The 22,976-nt window shown below is 35.8% G+C and overlaps 2 protein-coding genes across 7 annotated transcripts in view; one reads left to right on the forward strand and one right to left on the reverse strand.

The window, feature by feature from the left end:
• Positions 1-4,223: 4,223 nt before the first annotated feature.
• Positions 4,224-13,539, reverse strand: LOC132695546 (hepatocyte nuclear factor 6). 2 transcript variants are annotated; one of them, XM_060659856.1, is made up of 5 exons: positions 11,751-13,539; positions 8,421-8,493; positions 7,352-7,375; positions 6,648-6,760; positions 6,357-6,494 (listed from the first exon to the last, which is right to left on the reverse strand). In XM_060659856.1, the coding sequence occupies exons 1-4, from the start codon at positions 13,066-13,068 to the stop codon at positions 6,649-6,651; spliced, it is 1,527 nt and encodes a 508-aa protein (XP_060515839.1). In that variant the 5' UTR covers positions 13,069-13,539; the 3' UTR covers positions 6,357-6,494; position 6,648. The 2 variants fall into 2 exon arrangements, with proteins under 2 accessions (XP_060515837.1, XP_060515839.1); XM_060659854.1 differs by lacking the exon at positions 8,421-8,493 and having other exon boundaries at positions 4,224-6,494; positions 11,751-13,525.
• Positions 13,540-19,011: 5,472 nt separating this feature from the next.
• The window catches only part of LOC132695703 (neuronal acetylcholine receptor subunit alpha-7), a 73,742-nt gene continuing 69,777 nt past the window's right edge, over positions 19,012-22,976 (forward strand). For all 5 annotated transcript variants that reach the window (XM_060660132.1, XM_060660129.1, XM_060660131.1 and 2 more), the window contains exon 1: positions 19,012-19,384. In XM_060660132.1, the coding sequence (XP_060516115.1) occupies positions 19,306-19,384 (79 nt within the window). In that variant the 5' untranslated portion in view covers positions 19,012-19,305. The remainder of the gene's footprint in view (positions 19,385-22,976) is intronic.

Raw genomic sequence — 22,976 nt, forward strand, 5'->3', positions numbered from 1 at the left:
AATAGCAATTTTAATTATATAACATAGTACGGGTCTCTGACTTGCCGTTTTGGCTGAATCGGCATTTTTTTCCAATAATACATAAATTCTTTTCCATTCATTTAAGAATCTTTTCCTTGGATGGAAAAGACTTTTAATTCTTAATATAATAGAACACATCTTTAAAAAAATACATGGAAACCTGCCTGTTGAAAGACACAAACGTAAAATTGATGATATTATTAATTTTGACTTTTTTGACATAATCATCACAGTAGCATTAAAAACAATAGTAGTTCTCTGTTGTGGTAATATTACTGATTTTTTGACAGGTATCGGTGTGTTATAATATTTTAAGCGTATTTTTTCGGACTTGCACTATTTTCTATTTATTTTATTAAGTTGTCTTTTTGCTGAGTATATTTTGTATAATGTATATGAAGGAGGAAAAAGTTGACCTATTAGAATGTTACATCGCCAATAATAAATAATAATAATAAATAATAATAAATAATAATAAATAATAAATAAATAAAACGAATTACGTCTCAAATGCCATATACCATTTAGAAATACTACTTGTACTTTTCAAAACTGACATATTGAAAAACAAATTTAATTAATTTTACTTGCAAGTAATATACGTTAGTAATCATTTCACGTAGACATTTAAACTTAAATAATTTGCGAAATTGAGCAACATTTTGCAAAGCTTAATATTCTGTTTTTAATACGACTTCTTAACAATGCTCCAAAACGCTTGTGAACAACAGTTTTTAATTTTATCTGCAAATTGAGCCAAAACGGTAAGTCAGAGACCCTTACTATGTTATATAATTGAAATTGCTATTAAAGTTAATCCCAATAATATATTCTGTGAATACCTCGTATTTTAAGAAAATATTTTAAATTTGATCACTGCCTAAAAAAAAGCTTTTTGCTTTTTGGTAAAAATAGTAGATGGAAGAAAGTTGAAAAAGTTAATAAGCAACCCAACAATGATGGTTTAAACACAACCCAAATTCTGAAGATGATCATAGACCTATACTCATATAATATGTATCGTTGAATTAGTCTTAGAAAGGACTATTCAAAAATACAATAAAATGTAAGGTGCTCTATTTAAATAAAATGTAGATTTGTTTTACCACCCTGTATATAAAAAAGTGACGATTAGGGAAACTAAAAAAAAATAAAGGTGATTTTAATAGAAACCAAAAGTTGTTTCTATTAAAATGATAAAAAAAAATTGTAACCCCCGTAGGTTTCGGGATAAGGTAAAGGCCCCTCTTCAACGGGAGACTCTCTACATAAATACGTACTTACTGGATGGATCACAGTCAAATACCTCCATAATATATACGAACATATCTAGAACAATTTAGATTAAACTCTTAAGGACGATGCATATCACCTGATGTTAAAATAAACGCTTCTACTTATTCGAAAATACCCCGCAGCATCAATCAATCCATTTACGTTTCAAATAAAAATTTCATGTTTCTAAAAATATTCGTTACGGTCCATCTCAGGCAAGACCTACTTAATGCAGAATAAACATCTGTTGGGATGGGTTTTACCACAGTCCTGCCAAGGTCTGCCGTTAAGGTACTGTAAAATACTTAAAGCATCAAAGGAATAGATGCACTATATTTTTGGTCGTATTATAGATAGATACTTCGTTAGTGCTGCACATATACCCGGTGGCAACGAAACTTCTGTCCACAGCGGCATTTTAAAATATGCAATTTTATTATTAGATACTGTTGAATATTGTGAACATTTAAAAACAATTGAATGTCTTTCCGGTTTCAATAGAAATAAAATCAACTTTCAAACGGATCACCCAGTATATTTTCAGTTTTTTTTAACTCGCTAAGCAATTCCAAACAACTTTTGTCTACCATATTTCATCTCCAAAACCAATAGTGTGCAAAATATTTGTTAAAGTACGTTGAAAAAATTAGAAGTATACAGGGTGTTCCATTTAAAATAACAAAGTTGAGGTTATTTCCGATAAAACCGAAAAATCAATTCAATTGTTTTTATGCTACAAATGTTCACAGTATTCTACCCTATTGCAAATTTTTATCTCAGGGCATTTTGAAATACAGCCGTGGACAGTAATTTCGTTGTCACCCGGTATAAGTATTTTCATAGGACACGCCGAAAGCAAATGTTTGTAAGGCACTGGATTCAATGATAACACTTATGGTCATAAAATTTTCTTAGTTTAACAATGAGTTACAAAAAAATAAAATCAGACAACGTGCACCTGTGAATATTCATCGAGGCAATATAATGGTTCGGGATATTTGACGGAACGTAACGTCCACAGTATATCAGACTGTGAGGATATAGGATCTTATATAGATATACCAGTGGACCTTACTTATTGGGCTATTTCCAACTGCCTATGAGAAATACTGCAAAGGTAATGTCCAGTAGTCCAATTGGTTGTACGACTACAAAAATTCTATCAGAGTATTTGGTAATTTTTAGTCTTTAATTTTGCTTTTCGTGGTAAAAGTGAAAGACTGTCTATTGATACCATTAATAAATCACATTTTATGTTCATCTTTTTTTTCTATTGTAGATATGAAAAAATTTCAGGTATATAATATAGCGAAAATATAGAACAACCTAACCTAAAGTATCTTAAACATAGAGAAAGATACTATATCTTGAACTAAACTCTAAAAGAATAACTAATATTTGACAGATTTTCTGTCTTTCCACCCAAGCAGCTATTGAATTCTAATATTCTTTTGATGTTTGTGCTGTGTTTGCCTTCTTATCCGCATCTGAAAATATTGTAGTTTTGAGAAAGACAGGTTTTATATATACTTTATAAAATAAAAATAAAAAGAACGAGACTGTTATCTTATATGTTTAAAAAACAGATTTAAAATCATGAAAGTGTATTTATGTATTTCATTTCATTAAAGACAAAACTCATTAAACTCTCATCGGCAAGATCTCTTTCTTGAGAATAGGTACTATCCTGCGCAAAAAAAAAACTAGAACAAGGCTTAAAAAATAGGAAAAATGTTTTCGTGAATTAACCCAACAACCATTTTAATGTGAAAATTGTGCTTTATGCATTGTGATTGCTAAAATTAGTACTTTGTTTTTGGGGGCTGATTCTTGCATCCATTTTAAGAAAAAAATATATTAACTATACTATGTAATAAAAAATATAATTTTGTTCTGGGGGATTTTTTCTTCTGACATTGCTTACTTAAATAAAAAAAAGAGTCAAAGCTTAGATTTTGTTGAGATTACAAATTAATTAAAACGAGATTTTAGTGGCTCTTTAATAGCTCAGTGGGAAAACTTTTTTTGACATTTCAGAATCACTATAACGAGATTTTAGGTATTTCATCTTTAGGGGTAGTTTTTTAACTTTCCAACCGGTTCCGGCTATACCTCATTGTTAGAGCTTTGTTGAGTGGTTCTTTAAGAACTTAGTTCCATATTTGGGACACCGTTACCATCTCAAGGTGGTTGGACAATATATATTTCAAAACTCTAAATTTCCTGTACAGCAACCGTGAATATAATTTTTGGGAGTTCCCTGATGGTCCACCATATCTACAGGAATATAATTTTTCCATTAAAGTAGCGAAATGGCCCACTTTAAGACTTGCAAACCCGAATCCCAATCCGAAACCAACTTCATCCATATTTTAATGAGACCTCTGGCGGAAGAACTGTTAAACTAACACGGCGTTGTTGTCGTTAGTTCGTTTGGTATCGTTCGCCTCCAAGGATTTATTATTGACATTAAAGAAAAGCCTACCGGGCTCAAATTCAAGCACAACTTGCTCTATACTTTTTTTGCATTTAATAATGCCCGAATTCATCAAAAAAAATTGTTCAAGTTGTTAGTACTCCCATCGTGGGTGCTGCAGACAAACGGCTCTTTTAAGGTTTTATTATTTTTTCACAACAAATTCCTGCGTGAAAGCAAAAATTACCCTTACTTTTTTTCAATTTTTACTCTGTTTGTCCAAGCACTATGTGACTCAGCGAATAAGAAACCCAAAGAAAGAAAAAAAAAATCTTACTAATGTGAAGGTTGTCCCTTGGTCAATTCGATATTTAAATTCCATAAAAATTAGGTACTTAAGTGATTTTGAAAATATGAAATCTATTTTAGCAATCGAAATATATAATTGTCATGGAAAAAATGCATAAATCTGATAAGAAATAAAACAACGATCTTCAATCAATTTTTTAATCAATCTATATTTCTACAGAATCGTGTGTAGATGTGTGATGCCATTCTACACGGAAAGGGGATATGGTATTGCCATTTTTACAAGAGTTTTTTTCCTATTGCACTAAAAAATTATACCCGGAATCAATGGAATTTATATTATGTAGTGCGAAATTTAATGGTACTAATATAATTATGCTTAACACCGGATCTTTTTCGCTAATTGAAATTAACAGTGCCAGTGCAGAAATTGACAAGTCATGAATTAAAAACAGAAGCTGTTAGTGCAGTGCAGCTGCCTGACATCAGTAGTCTGCTACGAGAGTATTATATATAGTTCTTCACTAAATTACAAAAAAAAAACAGCGGGACTAGAAAATTAATAAAATTATAGCAGAGACTGAAAAAAAAACATGAAACATTGTTCACACGCTGACTAGATTTATACAACAATTAGTAATGTGTCTGTCATATTTAAGGCATTTTTCGTAAACGTAGATCTATTCGTCACGAACTGATGTAGGTATATAATATAATAGGTAATTCATCTAAAAATAGGTATTACAAAAAAGGATCTCTCAATAGCGTCTAGGACCGACGGGATCTAATATGTTTATCTGTTATAAAAACTAAATATAAAGCCAACAATGCATCTAAGAGTTAAGAATAATTACAACATTTTTCATAGCAAAAAGTGTTCCCAACATATATTTTATATACTTTTGTTGTTCTATTATATTTACATAGATTTTGTAATATTATTACCAGTTACAGTAAGTACTCTTAACATGAAACAAAATTATAAGCTGTTTTAATTTTAAATAATAGAAGACTGTGATTGCGGGTTCCCGTAATATCTTAAGAACTGCAAAATCATATGAAATACATGTTTAATTCGTTTTTAAACGGTAAGAATTTCACGGGATAGTGTAGTCGTAGTTTCAGTAACTACAACTGCAAAAAGTAGAGTTCTATTTTGTACATCTTACGTTATCTGCTTATCAGTGCAGATCATTTTATTTGTGCTAAAATATACCTTTTAGATTTTTTTTTACCAAAATATAGCGATATTGTTAATATACAATCTCGTGAAGAACATTCTCTGTTATTGTTGTTATTTGACCTGTAGTTAAATCGACACTAGCGTTTTAAAGAAAACAATCAGATCACAGACTAAAACTAAAATTCACTTTCAGAACAAACGTTTACTTTGACTATCGCCAACTGAAATCATTCGACACCACGTCTTCGTCATATCCGAACAAATATCCTGACATTTTACTATCTAGTAATAAATACAATAAATTATTTTTTACAATAAGATATGGCAAATAACAGTATAATTATATACAGGTTAAATACAATATAGAGGATTTTGTGTTTACATTTTTTCAGCTTTTTTGACTAGATAACAAAATACTTCAAACCGCCAGAGGTACAAAGCTTGTATATTATGTGCATTTACCTTAAAACTATCGACAGCAAACTCGGAATGTTTTTGTTCAAAATGGAATCATTCAGAAATTAATATATCACCTTGCCGATTAAAAACAATTATTAATACCCCCTTGATAAATTTTGTACTGCCGGTGTAATCGAAACCTATACAATAATATAATATATCCGCGTTAGTTTGCGTTGACAAAAGAAAAACATGCTACATCAATTTGTTTATAAAAACAATCGAGCGATCTTTGAATTAGAAAAAAAAAACGAAAATGGAATTTACAAAAAAAATCGCTTGGAACGCCTGCTATACCTAGGACGATAATTAAACTACTTTGCGCCAAGACAAATCAACAATCTATTCTCGGGATCACATTTGATTATAAACCAAGCGCAATGAAAGATTGTCAACATTTTTTGATACTATAAAACAAATAAGAAAACATCGGATTCAAATTCTAGGTCAAATATACAATGATCTTTGTCGCGGGATCTACACTTCTCTTTATATATATTTAAAATATGTCCAAAGCTATAAAAAAATTACACGTCACCAGGCTCAGTGTCACAGCAATAACAGATGACGATCGCGGAACGCATGTCACAAGACGTCGTCGTGCTCGTCTACGTCATTGTCCATGTCGCCGTCGTGATCTAAATCGTCCTGGTCCATACCGGGCGACATTTGCTGATGCATCAACGATTGTGTCGATTTTGGATCTTCGTCTTTCCATTTGTCCATTGATCGCCTTCTCGCGTTCATGAAGAAATTCCCGACCGTGGTTGGTTCTAGCCCCAGTTGCCGAGCTATAGTCACTTGCATCTCTTTCGAAGGCCTTTTAGTTTCCTGCAAACACCCACACACACATACTGTTATATATTTTTACGTGGTTTTGATTAAAATGTAGGGGGAAACAACTTTTTTTTTGGCACAAGAGGTTTTCCTTTTGGTTTAGTCAATTTTAAAAAGTAGGAATGTATTGGGGGTTGTTGTTCTAACCTTAAAAATAGCCTGTAGAGTACGCCTCTGGAGGTCGGTGAAAACCAAACGTGGCTTCTTGGGCGTAGGCAACTGGTCCGTATTGCTCGCAGGGTCCTCTTTCCGTTTGCAGCCTGAGAAATAAAATAACGAACTTTTAGTCGGCCTATATTCCTTTATACCGTAATGCTTTTTCAATAAGCTTTTATAAGAAAATGCTTAAATTAACTTATATAAGCAAGTCCATGCAGGTGAGAGTAATTTAGATTTTCCCACATAGCTACCAGATGCCTATGCTGATAAAACAGGAACTTTCAAAGCCACCTTAAAAAAAATATTACTCAGGCGCTGTCATTTCAGTTCTCGTTTCCAACCAATAAGGCTTTCATTTCAAACGAACCAATCAGAGGTTTGTTGTTTCATATAATTTTCAAATCTTTCTTGCGCACAAGTCAAGTCTGAGAGAAATTCGAAATGTGTTTCTGAACGCTGTAAAAACAGTAAATGTATAATGGGTTGCATATACCAATATTGATGCGCATAAAATCTATTCCCTGTTTTACTAAAATGTCCTAGATTACCTAATGGCTAACTGGGTTTTCCTAAATGGGCTTTAAAGTAATTTTTCAATTTTTTGAAAATTCGTGTAAATTAAATCAAAACTAATCTTTTTTTCGAATTGGCAGGGACTTGGTGGTTAATTTGCGGAGAGATTCGGTACTTACTGCCTCGTTGTGGTATCTGCGCAGCTGTAAAAGAAAGAAAAATGGGATGGTTAGAATTTTTTGAAACTCGAATATACCGTTTATATTAGTTCCATATATAAGCAAACAACTTTAGTCCTAGACGATTTAAAAGGACCTAAACGGCAATACAAAGTGCAACAAGGAAGCTGCATCATTCAAATGAAAATGTAGAAATATGTCTCTTTATATCTCTGGAATCGTAACACCTAAGCTGCAATAGTTTCCCATATAGCTGGGCAATGACATAACTGGGTGTATTCTGAATCATTTCAAAATTTAAAGTTTAATTATTGACAATAAACATAATAATAAAGATATTATTGTTATTGTGTTATTATTTTTAATTTTATTCAAAATAAATATAGGAAATAGAAAATGTGGACGATGTTATATTTTTGTCACAAAAACGTTTTTCTCATTTCTGAGCTGTAAACTGAATCCAAATAAAAGAGGATTTTTCGTGTAAAAGCTGTTTTTCAATCATTACTATAATCAATCAATGTGGTATTCTGTGGTATTAGGTTGTACGACACTCCGATATCAATCCATCGAATTCATTCAGTAAGATCAGCGGGAAGGTGTTAGATGCACCGGCACGTACACATTCGAAGTATATGAAAAAAAAAGGAACGCTCAGAAAAACGCAAAATTATAGAGCGGGCGAATAAAAGCGGATAAATTATTCAAAAGCCCTTTAATTACTGCAAGGAGTTTTATGCGGCCTTGAATTGGACAGGTCGATAAAACTGACGTGTATCAGCGATCCCAATTGATTCTTATAAGCGACAAGCGTTTGATATCATCGTACGCAATAATCGCTTAAAAGTATTCACAACGAATGCATTATTTCGAGGAATAATTTATTTATAAAACGTCGATAAATCAGGGGGTGAAAATTTTAACGGGAAATGAGAAAAAATAGTATTTTGTCGTATATCGGTTTTTGTCATGCATAAGCGGCAACGTTAACATAAAACAATCATGCAAAATAATCGACTTCGTCCATTTTTGTTAAACATCGAGAACGTGAGAGACGAATTGAACTCACAAGCATGAAGAAGGAGGTGATTTTCTTCGTTTGATGTTGACTGCCCTCACGTTTACATTGCGCGTCTGGCAGTCTGCAATGAAACAAGAGAGTAGTCAGCATAAACGAATTTGTCATTAACAGAGGTACAAACATCAAGTAATTGGAAGGTCGCCGAGCAAAATGAAAAGTGGCCCTATTGCTTTTCCGTTTGCTTGGCAATCATTTTGCATTGTTTCTTAACTTGGAATATTGGATAATTTTTCACTTTTCACTCAGATTTTTTTTTAAATGTCGTTGGTGTCTGGGAGATTGGGATCCCATTTTTACTCTTTCACCCACCCCCCCCTAGAAATAACATAACCTGTTCAGCTCGTAGTAATGCTGCTTTTTTATGGAAGTTATACAAAGAATTGAACAAAAAAAGCAGCAAAACATCAATAAGGACTATTAGGAAGAAGTGTAAGGAATTTTTAAAATATAATTAAAATCAGCAGCTATCAGAATGAATCAAATATTTAGAAATTAAATATTAAGTTCGTTACACTGCAAATGTGTTTAAAGAATTTTGGTAAATTGGCTTATTTTATGAAAAAAATGCGATAATTGTTTACACATTTATTTTTGTTACCAAAATTTCGTTCAGTTGTTTTGGTTACTTTTGACAAAATAAAAAAATGTAATGTATGTATTACATTTGATAAAGACACGGTGTTGTCGAAACAATTGTCATGTCAAAATATATAATTTCGTGAAAATCTGAACTTTTAGTTCTTATTTATTTTGATAAATGGATTTTCATCAAGTAAAAGCCACCTCAGTTCAATGGTTACTTTTGGTTTGGAATATAAGTACAAAGCTTACTAATGACCCTAAAAGGGACAGTCCTGCTTTTTTAACACACTCTGTATAGCTAAGCCTTGCATTTAAGGTCTCCTTCGACGAAGAAGTGGTATACAAAAGGGGTGTTGTTTATATGGGGGCCGTAGAAGGAAAACAGGTTTTTTTGTATATACTTCAACCCTTATTTGCACGTAATATGACGTATAATTTTTGGTTAATAACGTTCGTCGCGATTAATAATCGCAAATTTTGCCAGTATCAATTGAAAACGGTTATTGAAATGTAACCTACCGCGTTGCAAGTGGCAGAATTATTACAGAGTTCACCTTTCGTCCTTCTTTTTACAACGTACACAATATTCACCTCGTATCCGCGCGTCTGCTGAAAGCTGTATTGGTACGAAAAAAATCGATAACTGTTTGATGATTCACCTTCACGTCGCGCGGATAGTTTACTGACACAGTGTTGCCATTTTTCCGGGACTGTTAACGCGGCTACGATATTTATTTTCCCCATTTTCCGTGCGCTTTTCGGTAATGGACAAAACAAGGACGCAATAAACGCTATAGACGCGGTCTGGCAACGCCGATCTCAATGTTCGGCTCCAAGGAGCAAATTTTCGTATTTAACGTAAAAGCCGTGGGGAAGGAAAGGCTTTGGAGCTTTTACTTTAAGGGGGGAGGCTTAAAAAAAATACATATCCTTGAAGTAAGCGGTCACACAAAGGAATTGCGGCGAGGTTATTAAATGAGAGCTCGAGTTGAAATTCAACGGTAATATCAGTCGTACGTACCATAGCTTATCAGATAAGGCCGATCATAAAAATATCGTCGAGTGTGTGTTTTAAATTAACATCCTCCCCCCTGGGCTCGTGCCCGTGACCAAACGGCGTGACACACCTGCGTCGAACCCGCACACTTTTGCCGTGGATTTAACAAACTGGAACCTTTTTAGTTTGATAATTATTTTCCGCCGCCTTGGCAGTTTCAACCAGGTGTTTGATTCGGCTAAACATTGGACTTAAAGCCGATATCTATCGAGTCTAGTGTTTAAAAGAGAATTTTAGAAGATAAAATATCTTCTCTGTTGTAGTTAGTTTTGACTCACTTTTGATGCATCTTTGAACTATTGAGCAACTTCAAGGATAGATATGAACTATAGGGACGAAATTATCTGAATTTTCGTATTTTTATACATACACGTTCCAGAAGTCATTACAGGCAAAGTATCCAATCCACATTATTATTAGTTTCTCTCGAGAATATGCTACGGTCATAGATTTATTATTTGAATATTGAGTGTGCAACTAGTTTGTTTTTTTTTTTGACAAAAATGCTCTCATTATTTATATGTTTATTTTTGTTACTTAATATAATTAATACTAGAATCAGGAATATACAAAGCTTGCTAATTATCTTAAAAGGTATAGTCTACTTTTTTTAACACGCTCTGTGCAACGAAGGCTTGGATGGAAGGCCTCATTAGAAGAAGCAGTAATGGTGAATATAAAGCGAATTAGATTGAAAAATGGGTTTGGGGATTTAAATATTCTAAAACGTCAATTAAAAATAAGTTAAAGACTAAATAAATGGACTTAACTTTTACGGTTTTTGAGTTTGAAGATGGTAAAATTGATGGCGTCCAGCATTATTAGCAAGAAGTTGGTGATTTGGTAGCCATTGCTTCAATTAAATAGACCGAATCGTTTATAAGTCATCGAAGAAAATCAGACTTCTGAATTTACCATATTGAATTGGTTTACTTCGTAACTTCTAATCAATTTACGTAGGTTATTTTTGAATGGAACTGATGTTTCACTATTCATCATGTTTGCTTCTTCGAAGATGTTTCAGTTGCAATTAAGCTGTGAAGATGCCAACAGGATGATTCTGGAAGCTTCAGCAAGTTCTATTCGTCAACAGAACTCACTTAATCTAGAATTTTCAGTAGCAGTACCAGTAACGTATATTGTAAAGCATTTATTTGAAAGGAAGAAAGAAACGTAATATGCGAATAGGGTTTTAGTTAGCAAAACTAATATTCGGGTCATTATGTTTAGCGATTTGAGGTACCAATTTTTGCCGATCTTATTGTAAGGGTGGTGTGGGGCTAAAATTGTGGGGGTGGACTGTGTACTACGAAATGTTAGCGAGACCCCTTTCCAGACAATAGAAATTTGAATACAAAGTGGTAACCAAAATTATATAAAGTTTTTGAGCTAATCAACCCTCTGAGATTATATAGGGAAGCAAGGGAGGAACATTAATTTGGCGATGTTTCTAAAGCGGGCCAAGAAGCAAAAAATCCGCCAAGAAATGCTTTTCGGGCTACGGTAGCGAGCGGTAGGACGATTCGGGCGGGAAACCGCAAAAATGTTAATTGAAAAACGGGAAACGGGAGAAATGACGCGTCGTTCGGTTAGTTGCCCCCGTAATATTAGATTTGAACGGTTTTAAGGATTCGTAGTTTATTTTACGCGGCGCACACGATTCGACCGTTTCAACAAACCTGCTAATCGTAGCGCCGACATCCGTTGAAACTCCGGCTCCTGCAACCACTTCCACATTCTCCTGAACGTCTCTCGTCCCGATTTCAACTTGGACCACGGTTTCGGATTGCGTAGCAAATCGGACAGGGTACCTTGCGAACGACACAGTACGCGCTGAGCGAATATCGCCTGAGGGATGCTGTACCGTTTGAGTTCGGCACTGATCCGTTGCGCCAACTCTTTGGTGTTGATCTCTTCGACGTCCGCCGCGATCGCCGGCACGCTCAACGAACCGGAATTCCCGTTCTTGGTGGTAATCTGCATCGTCTGCTGGTTTTGCGGTTGAGTTTGCTGATGCTGACTACCGGGAGGCGTCTGTTGTAGCGTCACTACCGGCGGCGACGGCGAACATTCGCGTTGCGGTGGCGCGATTTGTACCAACGTCGGCGGATGATTTTGCAAACCGAGTCCGTTCAACGTCGTACCACTAAAACTAGTCACTAGCGTACCTTCGGGGGAGTTCAAAGAGCCCGAGCCTGGCGGACTTAACTGCGGACTGTGCAACGTTCGCGTCACGATATCGCGCTGCGCGGTAGTACCGTACGGCGAGTCGTAACTAGGCGGCGACATGCTTTTCTGCGGCGACGGCAGTCCGTTTTGGCTGTACGCGCTTTGGGGACTGATCGGGCTCGACTGTTGCTGAATACCCATGCCGGGGGACGAGTAGTTATGCGGCGGGGTCATCCCCATGTTGCTCATCGTGTAGGGCGCGTTCGCGTTCAACCCTATGCCGATGCCGCTTACTCCTATCCCGTTGTTCTGCATGACGGTAAACGAGCCGGTAACGTTGCTCGCGTGGCCGTAAGCGAACTTGTCGGACATGGTCGAGATGGGCGGTAAGGGTTGCAAGGGCGTCAGCGTCGCGTACGACGAGCTGGGGCTGTAGCCGGGCGGCGACATCCTGCCGTTCACCGAAGTCAACGTCTGATAAGTCGGTTCCGGGTTCAGATTCCGATAGTCGTTCGTGTCGATCATGTTGGCCACACTGACCGACACCGAGTTCGGCGACAGTTTCCCCGGACTAAGAAGCTCCGAGTCTCTGGACTCCTCCTGGGGCTGCACGATAACGGAGAGGGGGCCATCGGCTTCTTCCTGTTTAACAACACGACGCTCTAGCACCGCGCGTGACAGCACCCTCATCGTCGTCACGACTCGCGTCTCCATGCCACCCGTAATGACAGCGCGCGAGTGCGCATTACCGTCGCCGGAATCGACCGCCTGCTCGGCCAGAGTGTGCTGCGTCTGTTGTTCGATCATCTTCCCGATATTGTCCATCATGTCATATTCGATAGGTCGCCGTTTGGTCTTCTCGAAAGACGCGCGTTCCCGTTCGACGCTCGCATCCGGCACCGGTGTTACTTTTACGACGACGACGACGAAGACGACGAAGACGACGACGACGACCTGGGGGTGGCGGTGGTTGCCTCGTTATCGTAACGGTGACGGCGACGGACGTGAAACGAACGACGCATTCCGTCTCGGATGGTGGCCGTCGCGACGTCACTTCGATTTGGTCGCATTCGCATTCGCTTCCGCATTCGCCCCCCCCCGACCCGTACGCACAAACCGCGAGACTTCGGATTATCGGATTCCGGACTTTCGATTTTAGGTTCGATGGTTAAACCGTGAGCGAAATTGTAACTTCGCAGCCGGTCGATACTGGATTGAATGGGGGAGCGGGCGACGCCAGGTGGTTTTATGCGCGCGTCCCTCCCGTATATACCCTCGTGCTGCGCCCGAGAACCTCTGCGCTACTCTATACGCTCTCCGTTTGCCTTCCCTTCCCTTTATTATATCTTCGTGTCCTTTATTTCACCCCGTTTCGCGTACTGCCCGTGTGCCTGCTCGGCTCTGCCGTCCGTCGTTGTCGCACCGAGCCCCAACCCTCCGCCGTATACGCTTCGCCGGATATTACGCGGGGCGTGGCGGGGGGCCCGGGGGATGGCCTGTTTCTCGTACTTTGTTCAATGTACGCCTGGTAATTATTGTCCTTTTTTTCGGATATCTCCAATTATTTTCATAATTTTTCGGAGAGCCGGGGGTTTTCTTCGAATTCTACTACAAGCTGAACTTTTCGGTAAAGGACCTGGATGTCATATTGGATTCGGGGCTTTTTTTGGAGATGCACGTAGAAAACATTGTTCAAAGGGCTCTAAAGAGTCTTGTCATACCCGTGTTGGAATATTCTACTATTCCAATGTATTTTAAATATATCGAACGGCTGGAGAGTATACAACGAAAATTTATAAATGCTATAAAACTTTCGTTTCTATTGTATGCAGTTTTTGGAAAATCGTAGAACAAATTTTGATTTGTTATTTCTTTCAAAAGTTGGAAAGGTTTTGGTTATTTTTTTTGTAATTATTATTTTTTGCTTCTTTAACCGCGGCACTCCTTGAACTAACGCCCTTATGCCTGGTACACTTTTTTTTTAAGGGAAATTTTTCAGAAGCCCGAATATTTTAGGAAATATAGTCCATGTCATTTTTATCCATTTAATTTTGGTAATTTTTTTTCTTTCGAGAATTTTGAAAATTTCCAGAAAAACGTCGAGGCGCACACTTGGTTGAGCGCAATTTTTGTTGTTGAAATTTTCTAAACTCTTGAAAATCTTGGAAAATATGTTGTTTCACCGTTTCCATCTTTAAACTAACACTTTCCTTTTTTTCAATAATTTTGGTTAGGCGCAATTTTCATTGGAAAGGAAATTTTTCTAGAAAATATGGTGCACGTGATTTTTATCGGTTTAGTTTTGGTTATTTGATTTTTCTTTCGTCGCACGACTATGTTTATAGTTTTTTTTGCCGATTATTTTGCAAAATTTCACAAAATCACCAACACGAAAACTTGGTTAGGTGCAATTTTTTTTGTTGACGAAATTTGTCTAAAGTGAACATATTATTATGTATCTCATGATTTTACATCGATTTGTTTTTTTTCCTTCCACGCAACCATGTTTAACGCTTTTCTTTATTTCAATATTTTTCCAAAAGTCTCAGAACATCACCGAAATCAAAATTTGATTAGGTGCATTTTTTGTTGTTGTTTAGAAAATTCGTAGCCTAAGACTATCCTTATGTTAAAACTTTCATTTTTTCCAAAACTCCAGATAATAACCAAGAGTGAGAATTTTGTTCGATTTGTTTTCATTCACAGTTATAAAATTAGCATTGTCTTTTTTTAATTTTTAAAATTGTAGAATGGAATCTGAGCTTAGTTTTTTTTTTAAATTTATCTGTGTCAAGTTAACCAAAAAAATTATTATGTAAAATTTCAAAAATTTTGTTCAACTGCTAACATAGATAAAACTTTCCCCTTTTCTTTGAATAATTTTTGATTTTTATTAATATTTATTATTATTAAATGAATTTTATAAAAGTTAAATGTTTAATTAATGTTATCCACCATTTTAGAAAGACTAATTGAAATTAATCTTTAATATACCTCTCACTTTTTGTCGAGTGAAATATTAACTGTGAAATTTCTAGATCATAGTAACTGTAAAGATGCCGTTTTATACGAAGGAATAAAGAAAGGTCCGTCTGTAATTCTGCGAACGCGTTCTCCAGATATCGATCGTGCCAAGTTGCGCAAGTAATTCGGAAAATAACGCTGCCTGCTCCATCTATGGCGGTTTTCCAGAAAACGAATTCGATTTCCGCTGGTAAAGGGAACTCGGGAAAGCGAACTAGGCTACATTTCCAGTTAAAGTTAACTGTTCGCATGGAAAGTTTAGAGTTCTACATTTCGAGAGCAGATGGCTTCTGTTATACATTGCATTGAATTTAATTAGTCACTATATAGGGTGTTCTCGCTGAATATGGAAATAAAATGTATGTAAAATTTTATGTCAACTGCATTTTTTTTTGCTGGAAATGTGATGTGTAAGGTGATATTTAACAAGTGGAAACTTGAATTTAAGAATTACTTCAAAACCTGTTATTTGGGAAATACTGAAATGTCATTTGCTTTATTCGTCGTCAGCGTGTCCTGCATAAATATTTGAGCAATAAAGTTATACCGCTTCATAACGTTCTAGGAGCGATCTTCTTGGAAAAGTATCTGATAATAAAATGCCATTACACCAAGTTGTTGGCTCGACCGGCAAATCAATAGAAATCGTACCTGAAATAATCCATAACGGTCAAAAATATTCGGGTTAAACTGTTTGGTTACGGCACCACAATGACAGGTAAAATGTAAGGCAATCAACATAAATTTTCGGTACCTGGTAAAACCAAATTTTTGCCCCCTTCTGTCTCTTTGCTTATACAAAGTGTCAGGTAAACAACCGACCGAAACAACACCTTTGGGAAACTTTATTTTGCTGTATTCTAGAAAAAATATAGATGGATTTTCCTTCAATTTCAAAGCCGATAAAAGCTTGAAATTTGATTTTGCTAGATTATAGTCAACAATTTTGGGATAGGTAACCATATAAATCGCCTTCAAGTAGTGCTCAAAAATATTTGTTTAATATAAGTTTTATGTGGTATGTTGCCGTTTGTACAAGTAACGGAGAGATCTAAATATAATAAAATTCCAAGGTACGTCAAATACTTGGAAGCGGCTGCGGGGAGTATTCTTTGTTTCGCCGTAATGCCAAAGCATCGCCGGAATATTTAAGCTCATTATTTTGCTCAACTAACTAGATAATTAACTCAAAATATTTAGGTACCGTAGAAATGTGTACAGCGAGAGCGATGACCCTTTACTGGCGTTGGCATGGAGACGCATCGTAATTTCGTCATTTTCGGCTTGTTTTGTATAAGCGACAAAATTTTAATTTATACAACTAGGTGTTTCAAGAACACGCTTCAACCTTTTACTGAAGATTTGTCATTCAAGGAAAAGAACAATTTTTGTTGAAATTTGGCAGGACTCATTTTGTTGTAACTAGACAAAAATTGCGAAGACCAGTGCGATTGCCAAAGGGGTGCAGGCCACTCACTTTTTTGCAAAACTTAGTTAAAATTAACCTTAGTTTAATTGTTATCTAGCCTAGGCCGCTATTATTCTTAATTTTAGAAACTACGCCTAAGTCTATAATTAATTACTGAGCTTAATTATCAATTCATTTAGTCGGGCTATTTTAAAACTGCCATTTTGGCTGTACGCGGATTTAATTTATACATTAGCATTTTTCGACAGAGGAACTCGTGTAATAGAGTCACACGTACGCTAAAAAAGTCGGTCTCGGGTAAACATTTCCACAGCGTTATAAAATTATGCAGAAGGGCCCTTTTTTTTCGCGTCAAATATTTACCGAGGTAACGGTGGGCTTTGAAAACTAGAGCTACATAAAATGAACAACCGTCGGTGTTCATTTTCATTTCGTTTAGACATCAGGAAAATAAAAGTTCGGCAATTTCGCTTCTCTTGCCGGAAAAGCATTTTTTTTTACTTTGTTAATTCGTATTTTTGGCTTTTTAGGTTCATTATTACTTTGTTTTAATTTCCATTTTACCGGCGTAGTCGATTTATTTTGTTCCCCATTTCGTTATTCTAGTTGTCGACAATTCAATAGGCGGACATTTTTGTTGGTCTTGCTGATTAATTTTTCTGGCTGTTCCATATATTAGGTTCTTTGTGTTGATAATGATAAACATTTTTTTTAAATAACATGGCGCTTTCGTCTGTGTCGTTTCGAAAATAAAAATGATTAGTATTCTCAGTATATTGAAAATTGGGGGTTGTAAATGGTAGAATGTGCCAAAGTAACAACCGTTATCGACAATAAAATGAGTTGTAATCCAAATTTGAACAGTAGAAATTGGGTGCAATAAAATTTCACCAAATATATTTTTTTAAAAATTGAAATTTGTTTTTTGGTAATTTAGGTTTCCAGAAAAATGTGTTTTCCTTCATAACCATTCACCCGATCGGTAAAATTTTGGAATCGCAGAAAACGGGAGATGCAGTGTTATAATCCTTGTTTTATGAATTTTTTCCATTGTATACATTGTACAAATTGTATATAATGAAAATTGTTCTTTTCTAAATTACTAAACGTTAATGTTTCTAATCGGTTCAAACAACATGAAGAGCTACAATTTTTGTATTTACCGTTTTCGTCTATCGCACAGGCTGCTCGAGATATTTGAAAAAATCCATACGAAAATCAGTCTAGACGCGATGACGCCATTGGCTATTACGGTGTACTGCATAGTTTCAAAAATTGCCGTTTTTGTGGATAAGTTATTAGTCATAAATGGATAATTTGATTTAAACAGTATCGTAAACTGTAGCGAGAGAGTTTCAGGTTTTGTCATACAGGGTGCGCGAGATACTTATAAAATTACCATTTCAAATCGTTGTTACTTGTACAATTTTTTATATTTATCAAAGTTTGTCGTTACTTTGAAGTTCGACGAGATGTGACAGACGCGTTATACAGGGCGTACAATCTTGATTTCTTGAGGCTAATCATAATCATACATGCGTTGTTATTATTTTGTTTTTTTTATTGTTTATTTATTAATAATAATAATCAATAATTGCATAAAGAAACTTAAGCTAAACCCTAACCTACTTTAATAACACAACAAACGAAGAGGAAAACAATGAATTTATAATTATTGTTAATTGGGCAATAACGTACTTTACTACGATAAGTCCATGCCGAGCATTGTATTTGTAATACATTGACAAAATAGCTGACAATTTTATCAGGAAACTATAAATTTGCGAAAGGTTATTATAATAGTTTTGACTAGTTTGTTATTATATTTGCCCACTTCTAACGACCCGGAATACATCCGAGCGTGGGGGTTGGCACGGTTCCCCGTGTATTTCGGTACCATAGTTACGGTGTGGGGGTGGGGGTACCGTTAATTTCTTCTCCCGTCTGCGCCCAAACGGCGCCGCGTTTGTTTTGATTTCGACTATAGTTTCCAACGGCAACCGATTGGAACCGTTAACTTGTCGTCACCCCCCCCCCCCCCCGCGCCGAAAACCGTTATATGCACCGCGACTAAATAAACTACGCGATACACGCACACACACACACAGACGCACGTCAGAGAGAAGCCGAAAACCATTCACTTCCGCCGATGCAAAGTCGAAAGTTCCTCCGGAGTCCGGAGTGAACAAGAAACAATCCGGGCACGCGAGAGGCGCAACGCGCGCACAATCCTACCCCCTATTGATCTCCCAAACCCGCTCTCCCGCATCTACGTCCAGCATCCGTTAGTCGGGAACGAATCAGAAGCAATACGGTCATCGGCAGAGAAGCACGCGTGTGAGGCAAAACGGAAGCCAGTGCAGGAGATCGCAGCGTGCGCCTCACCGCTCCTGCTACCCGTTTCCTGCTGGCTGCCTCGCCGCTGCTACCGCTGTCCGTTCTCGCCTCCCGCTCCGAAATTATATGGCAGTTTTGGTATCGCGCTCCGTGGTGGCCGCAATGGGCTAGTAGTTTTTTTTTTTTTCACTTCTTCGGTTCGGTTTCGACGACGGGTAGTTCTCTCGGGGTATGACGGCCAAGTCTGGGGGATCGTTCTAGAAGAGGCGAAGAAGATGTTACGAAAAAATCGCGCGTCCGCACTGCTTAAGCTTCTCGTCGCTGCCCTTCTCGTCGTAGTCGTCACGTTACCAGGTAAAAAATATTAACGTATATGCCCCGTATATGAAGGATGTATTTATTCGCAACCAGTTGAACGTCTGTCGAACGCATAACTCCCGACGCTTTTCCGTTTTTAATTGACGCGTCCCACGGATTAACGCGAATTTATTTCCGATCAACTAAAACAATAAAATTTAATTTTATTATCGACGAGAACTAAGCGACTGACAGAATTCCGCCTTGTTTTTTTATATTTAACGAGTTTTCCGTTTATCCGTCGAAGAGAATTTAATAATAACTCAATATAATTCCGGTAAATTAAGCCTCGTTTATAGTCGCTTCGGCAATTTACTCATACGTATAAATATCGCCCCAGAAACAATGCGAATTAGGGATGTACGCTTTCTATCTGGAAATCCAGAAGAGAGGAAAAATGTTAATACAAAAATTGTATAGTTTGTTTAAAAATATATTAGTTTCATAAGGGTGTCCCGAATTTGCCGTAGCTTTAGATTTTTTATATGAGACACCCTATATTTTCGGATTTTTTTTCAATTCTTTGTGAAAATTTAACCTAACATTTATTTAATTTTTAAGAGATTTGATGCTATGTGAAAAATCACAGCATTTTTTAAGGAGCTATGTAAGTTGGTTAAAAACTTGAGTTACCCGTTTGGGTGGTAATTCCAACTTGTAAACACAGAATGTAAAATTTTCGATCATACCGAATACTATGTTGTCAACTAAAAAGTTCATTTTTTAAAATGAAATACCTACCATGGAGTTGCTCTGTATTAAGGACAATAAAAATTCATATTATTTCGTGCATATATCCTTTCAGATACAAAACTAACCAAAACTAAAACATCTTCTTTCCTGCTCTTTCTTAGCATCTATCCTTTCTTTATTTTTCCTTAATTCTTATTCCTGTGTCTACTTTGCTCTCTACAAAAGTAGCCTAGCTGCTTTGCGCAAACCGCGAATTTAATTTTGAAGAAACTAAAATGTTAATACAGGAACCAAAGTTAATCAAATTTTAGTAACATAATCTAAATTAAAAATGAAATCCACTATCTTGTAATAATAATTTAGTGTTGAAAATGGAACAACAATCAAATACATTCTAAGCATACATACAATAAATATAAGCATTAAAGTCAAAATATGTCAATTAATTAATATTTCAATTATTTATATATTAGAAATATTGTAAACATGTAAATAATTTTGTATTAAATATTTAATGTATATGTATATAATGTATATAATATCTGTATGCATTTTAGATTTTTGATAATGATCCACATTGTGATCTATATATATATATATATATATATATATATATATAGCTTGGTTTCCTTCAACAGCAACTTCCTTTGGAAGGAAACCTTATTATTATTATTATTATTATAGATTTATTATTGGTCCATTTTTATTAGTTTGATATAAAGATTTATTGACCAGGGAGTGAGTGAAGCAATACGGAATGTTTAAACTAAAAAATGTAAGTAATTTTTAGTATTTTAATTATTTTCTAAAGCAGGTAAAGGAATCGTAGATATGGTTGCATTTTTTCAAAGGGATGTTATTAATATTGTCTAAGTTCCCATTATTTATGACTTATATACCAGGTGACGCTTTACACGGTGTTAAACTAAACAATTTTTGTGATGTATTTTTTTGTGCTTTTAGAAATCGTTTTCCGATTTTTGGCCACTTAATTGAAAAAATAAAATAATTAAGGTGAGCGGGACGCTTTTATATTTTGCCATAAAATAACGGAAAAAAATAACCCCCTGAAGTTTGGAACCTTCCAAATATCCACCATGGGTGATTTTATGTACAGACTAACCTAATCGTTAATTGAGCCAATAACTAACTCACCATACTATTTTATCAGAAACTTATTTATGCGAATATTTCAACTTCTATTACTTGGACACTTGGTACACATTTAGAATCAGTATTGTCGAGGAGCAGTATTGTTAATTGAACTTTGCGAAACAGCCGGACAATAATGATTGGGTTTCCATTGATTAAGCTCTATACAGGCCTAATCTGTATATGCTGCGGTTATGTAGCTCAGACAATAATCAAATATTTGTCTCAATTTCTCGCGTACATATGGGAGCAAACCAAAAAGTTCGGTAGTGATGGGTTTCGGGTCAAAAGCGTTCGCTTTATTTAAACCATGCCCAAACTATTTTCAACAGATCAATTCAGCAGAAAAAACAAGAAAACAAAATATTGCAAAAAACGCTTTTCTTTATTCCCAAATTGTAAACGAAATATATTATGTTACTCGTTCCCGTGGATTCCTTTGAAACACTCAAAGGTGCATAGAAACTTCCTTTTTGATGCGCCAAAAGGGAAATTTGAGTTAGCAACACAAGTTAGTTGGACAGGTAAGAAACTCAATCATAGTGTTGTCGGTCCCTAAAGTGAAGATGTTAAAATAAATACGAACTAAAAGTTCAGATTTTCACGAAATTTTATATTTTGACATGACTATTGTTTCGACAACACAACTAATCAAAATAATCATTGCGAAGATGAAGACTTAAACTTGTCCGAGAATATGTCTTTCGAAGAAACGTACAACAACATAATAGAAAGCATACACAAAGCAGCGCAAGAACCATAGCACATGAAATAATAACAGCCAAAAAGCAGTTAACCATGCTGGTTAAATACTACATACACAGAAGCATATAACAGAGCTAGGCGAGAAACACGAAATAAAATAAATCACAAAGAAAATGAGATGTGGGATAGATAATGTCACGAAATAGACAGATATTTTGGCAGAAGAAGATGCACAGAAGCATGGCGATTCATTAATAGAGTCACTAAAAATGTATCCTTTCAGAATATATCAAAACCAAGAACTATTGATAGAAACAAGAAGACAGTATATTTAGAAGAAGAAACAGTAAGAAAAGCGGTTACCAAATTGAAAAATGGAAAGTCATGTGGATCAGAGGGAATGTACTCAGAATTATTAAAAAAAAAGCAATGACAACAAAGTCCACAAAGCGGAGTGTCGAAAGTAGAGGGGGATATCGGTTACAAGTTCACTAATAGAGGCAGAGTTCATAGAAGGTGAAGAGTAAGGTGGATTTAGAGGCGGAAGATCATCCACAGATAACATATTCGGTATGAAGCAGATAATATAGAAAAGTGACGCGGTTAGTTTAGAAACACATATCTTATTCATTGATCTCTCGAAAGCTTATGATTAGATACCCCCTAGCAGGTTTTGAGAAGTATAATAAATGCTATCAAAAACCTTTATAATAACTCAGCTTCAAAAATAAAAACAGGAGACAAACTCTCCCTAGATTTCTGCATAACATGTTAAAGAAGCCTTACTAATAGAACCTAACAAATAGAACGGTATTTAGCTTAAAGTTTGAAGACGATCAGGCAGTAATAGCAGAGGATACAGAAGATCTAGAATATATGGTACGAAAACTATGAAGATTAGGGACGGACTATGAATGTTGAAAAAACTCAGAAGAAATAGAAGTCCGTGAAGAGTACACGTTCCTAGAAGTTACACTGGATAAAACGGGTTCAGATAACAAAGAAATAAGATCAATTAAAAGTAACTTAATGTATGGTT

The sequence above is a fragment of the Cylas formicarius genome, unplaced genomic scaffold, assembly GCF_029955315.1.
Source record: "Cylas formicarius isolate icCylForm1 unplaced genomic scaffold, icCylForm1.1 PGA_scaffold_12__32_contigs__length_19106922, whole genome shotgun sequence".
Taxonomy (NCBI): Eukaryota; Metazoa; Arthropoda; class Insecta; order Coleoptera; family Brentidae; genus Cylas; species Cylas formicarius.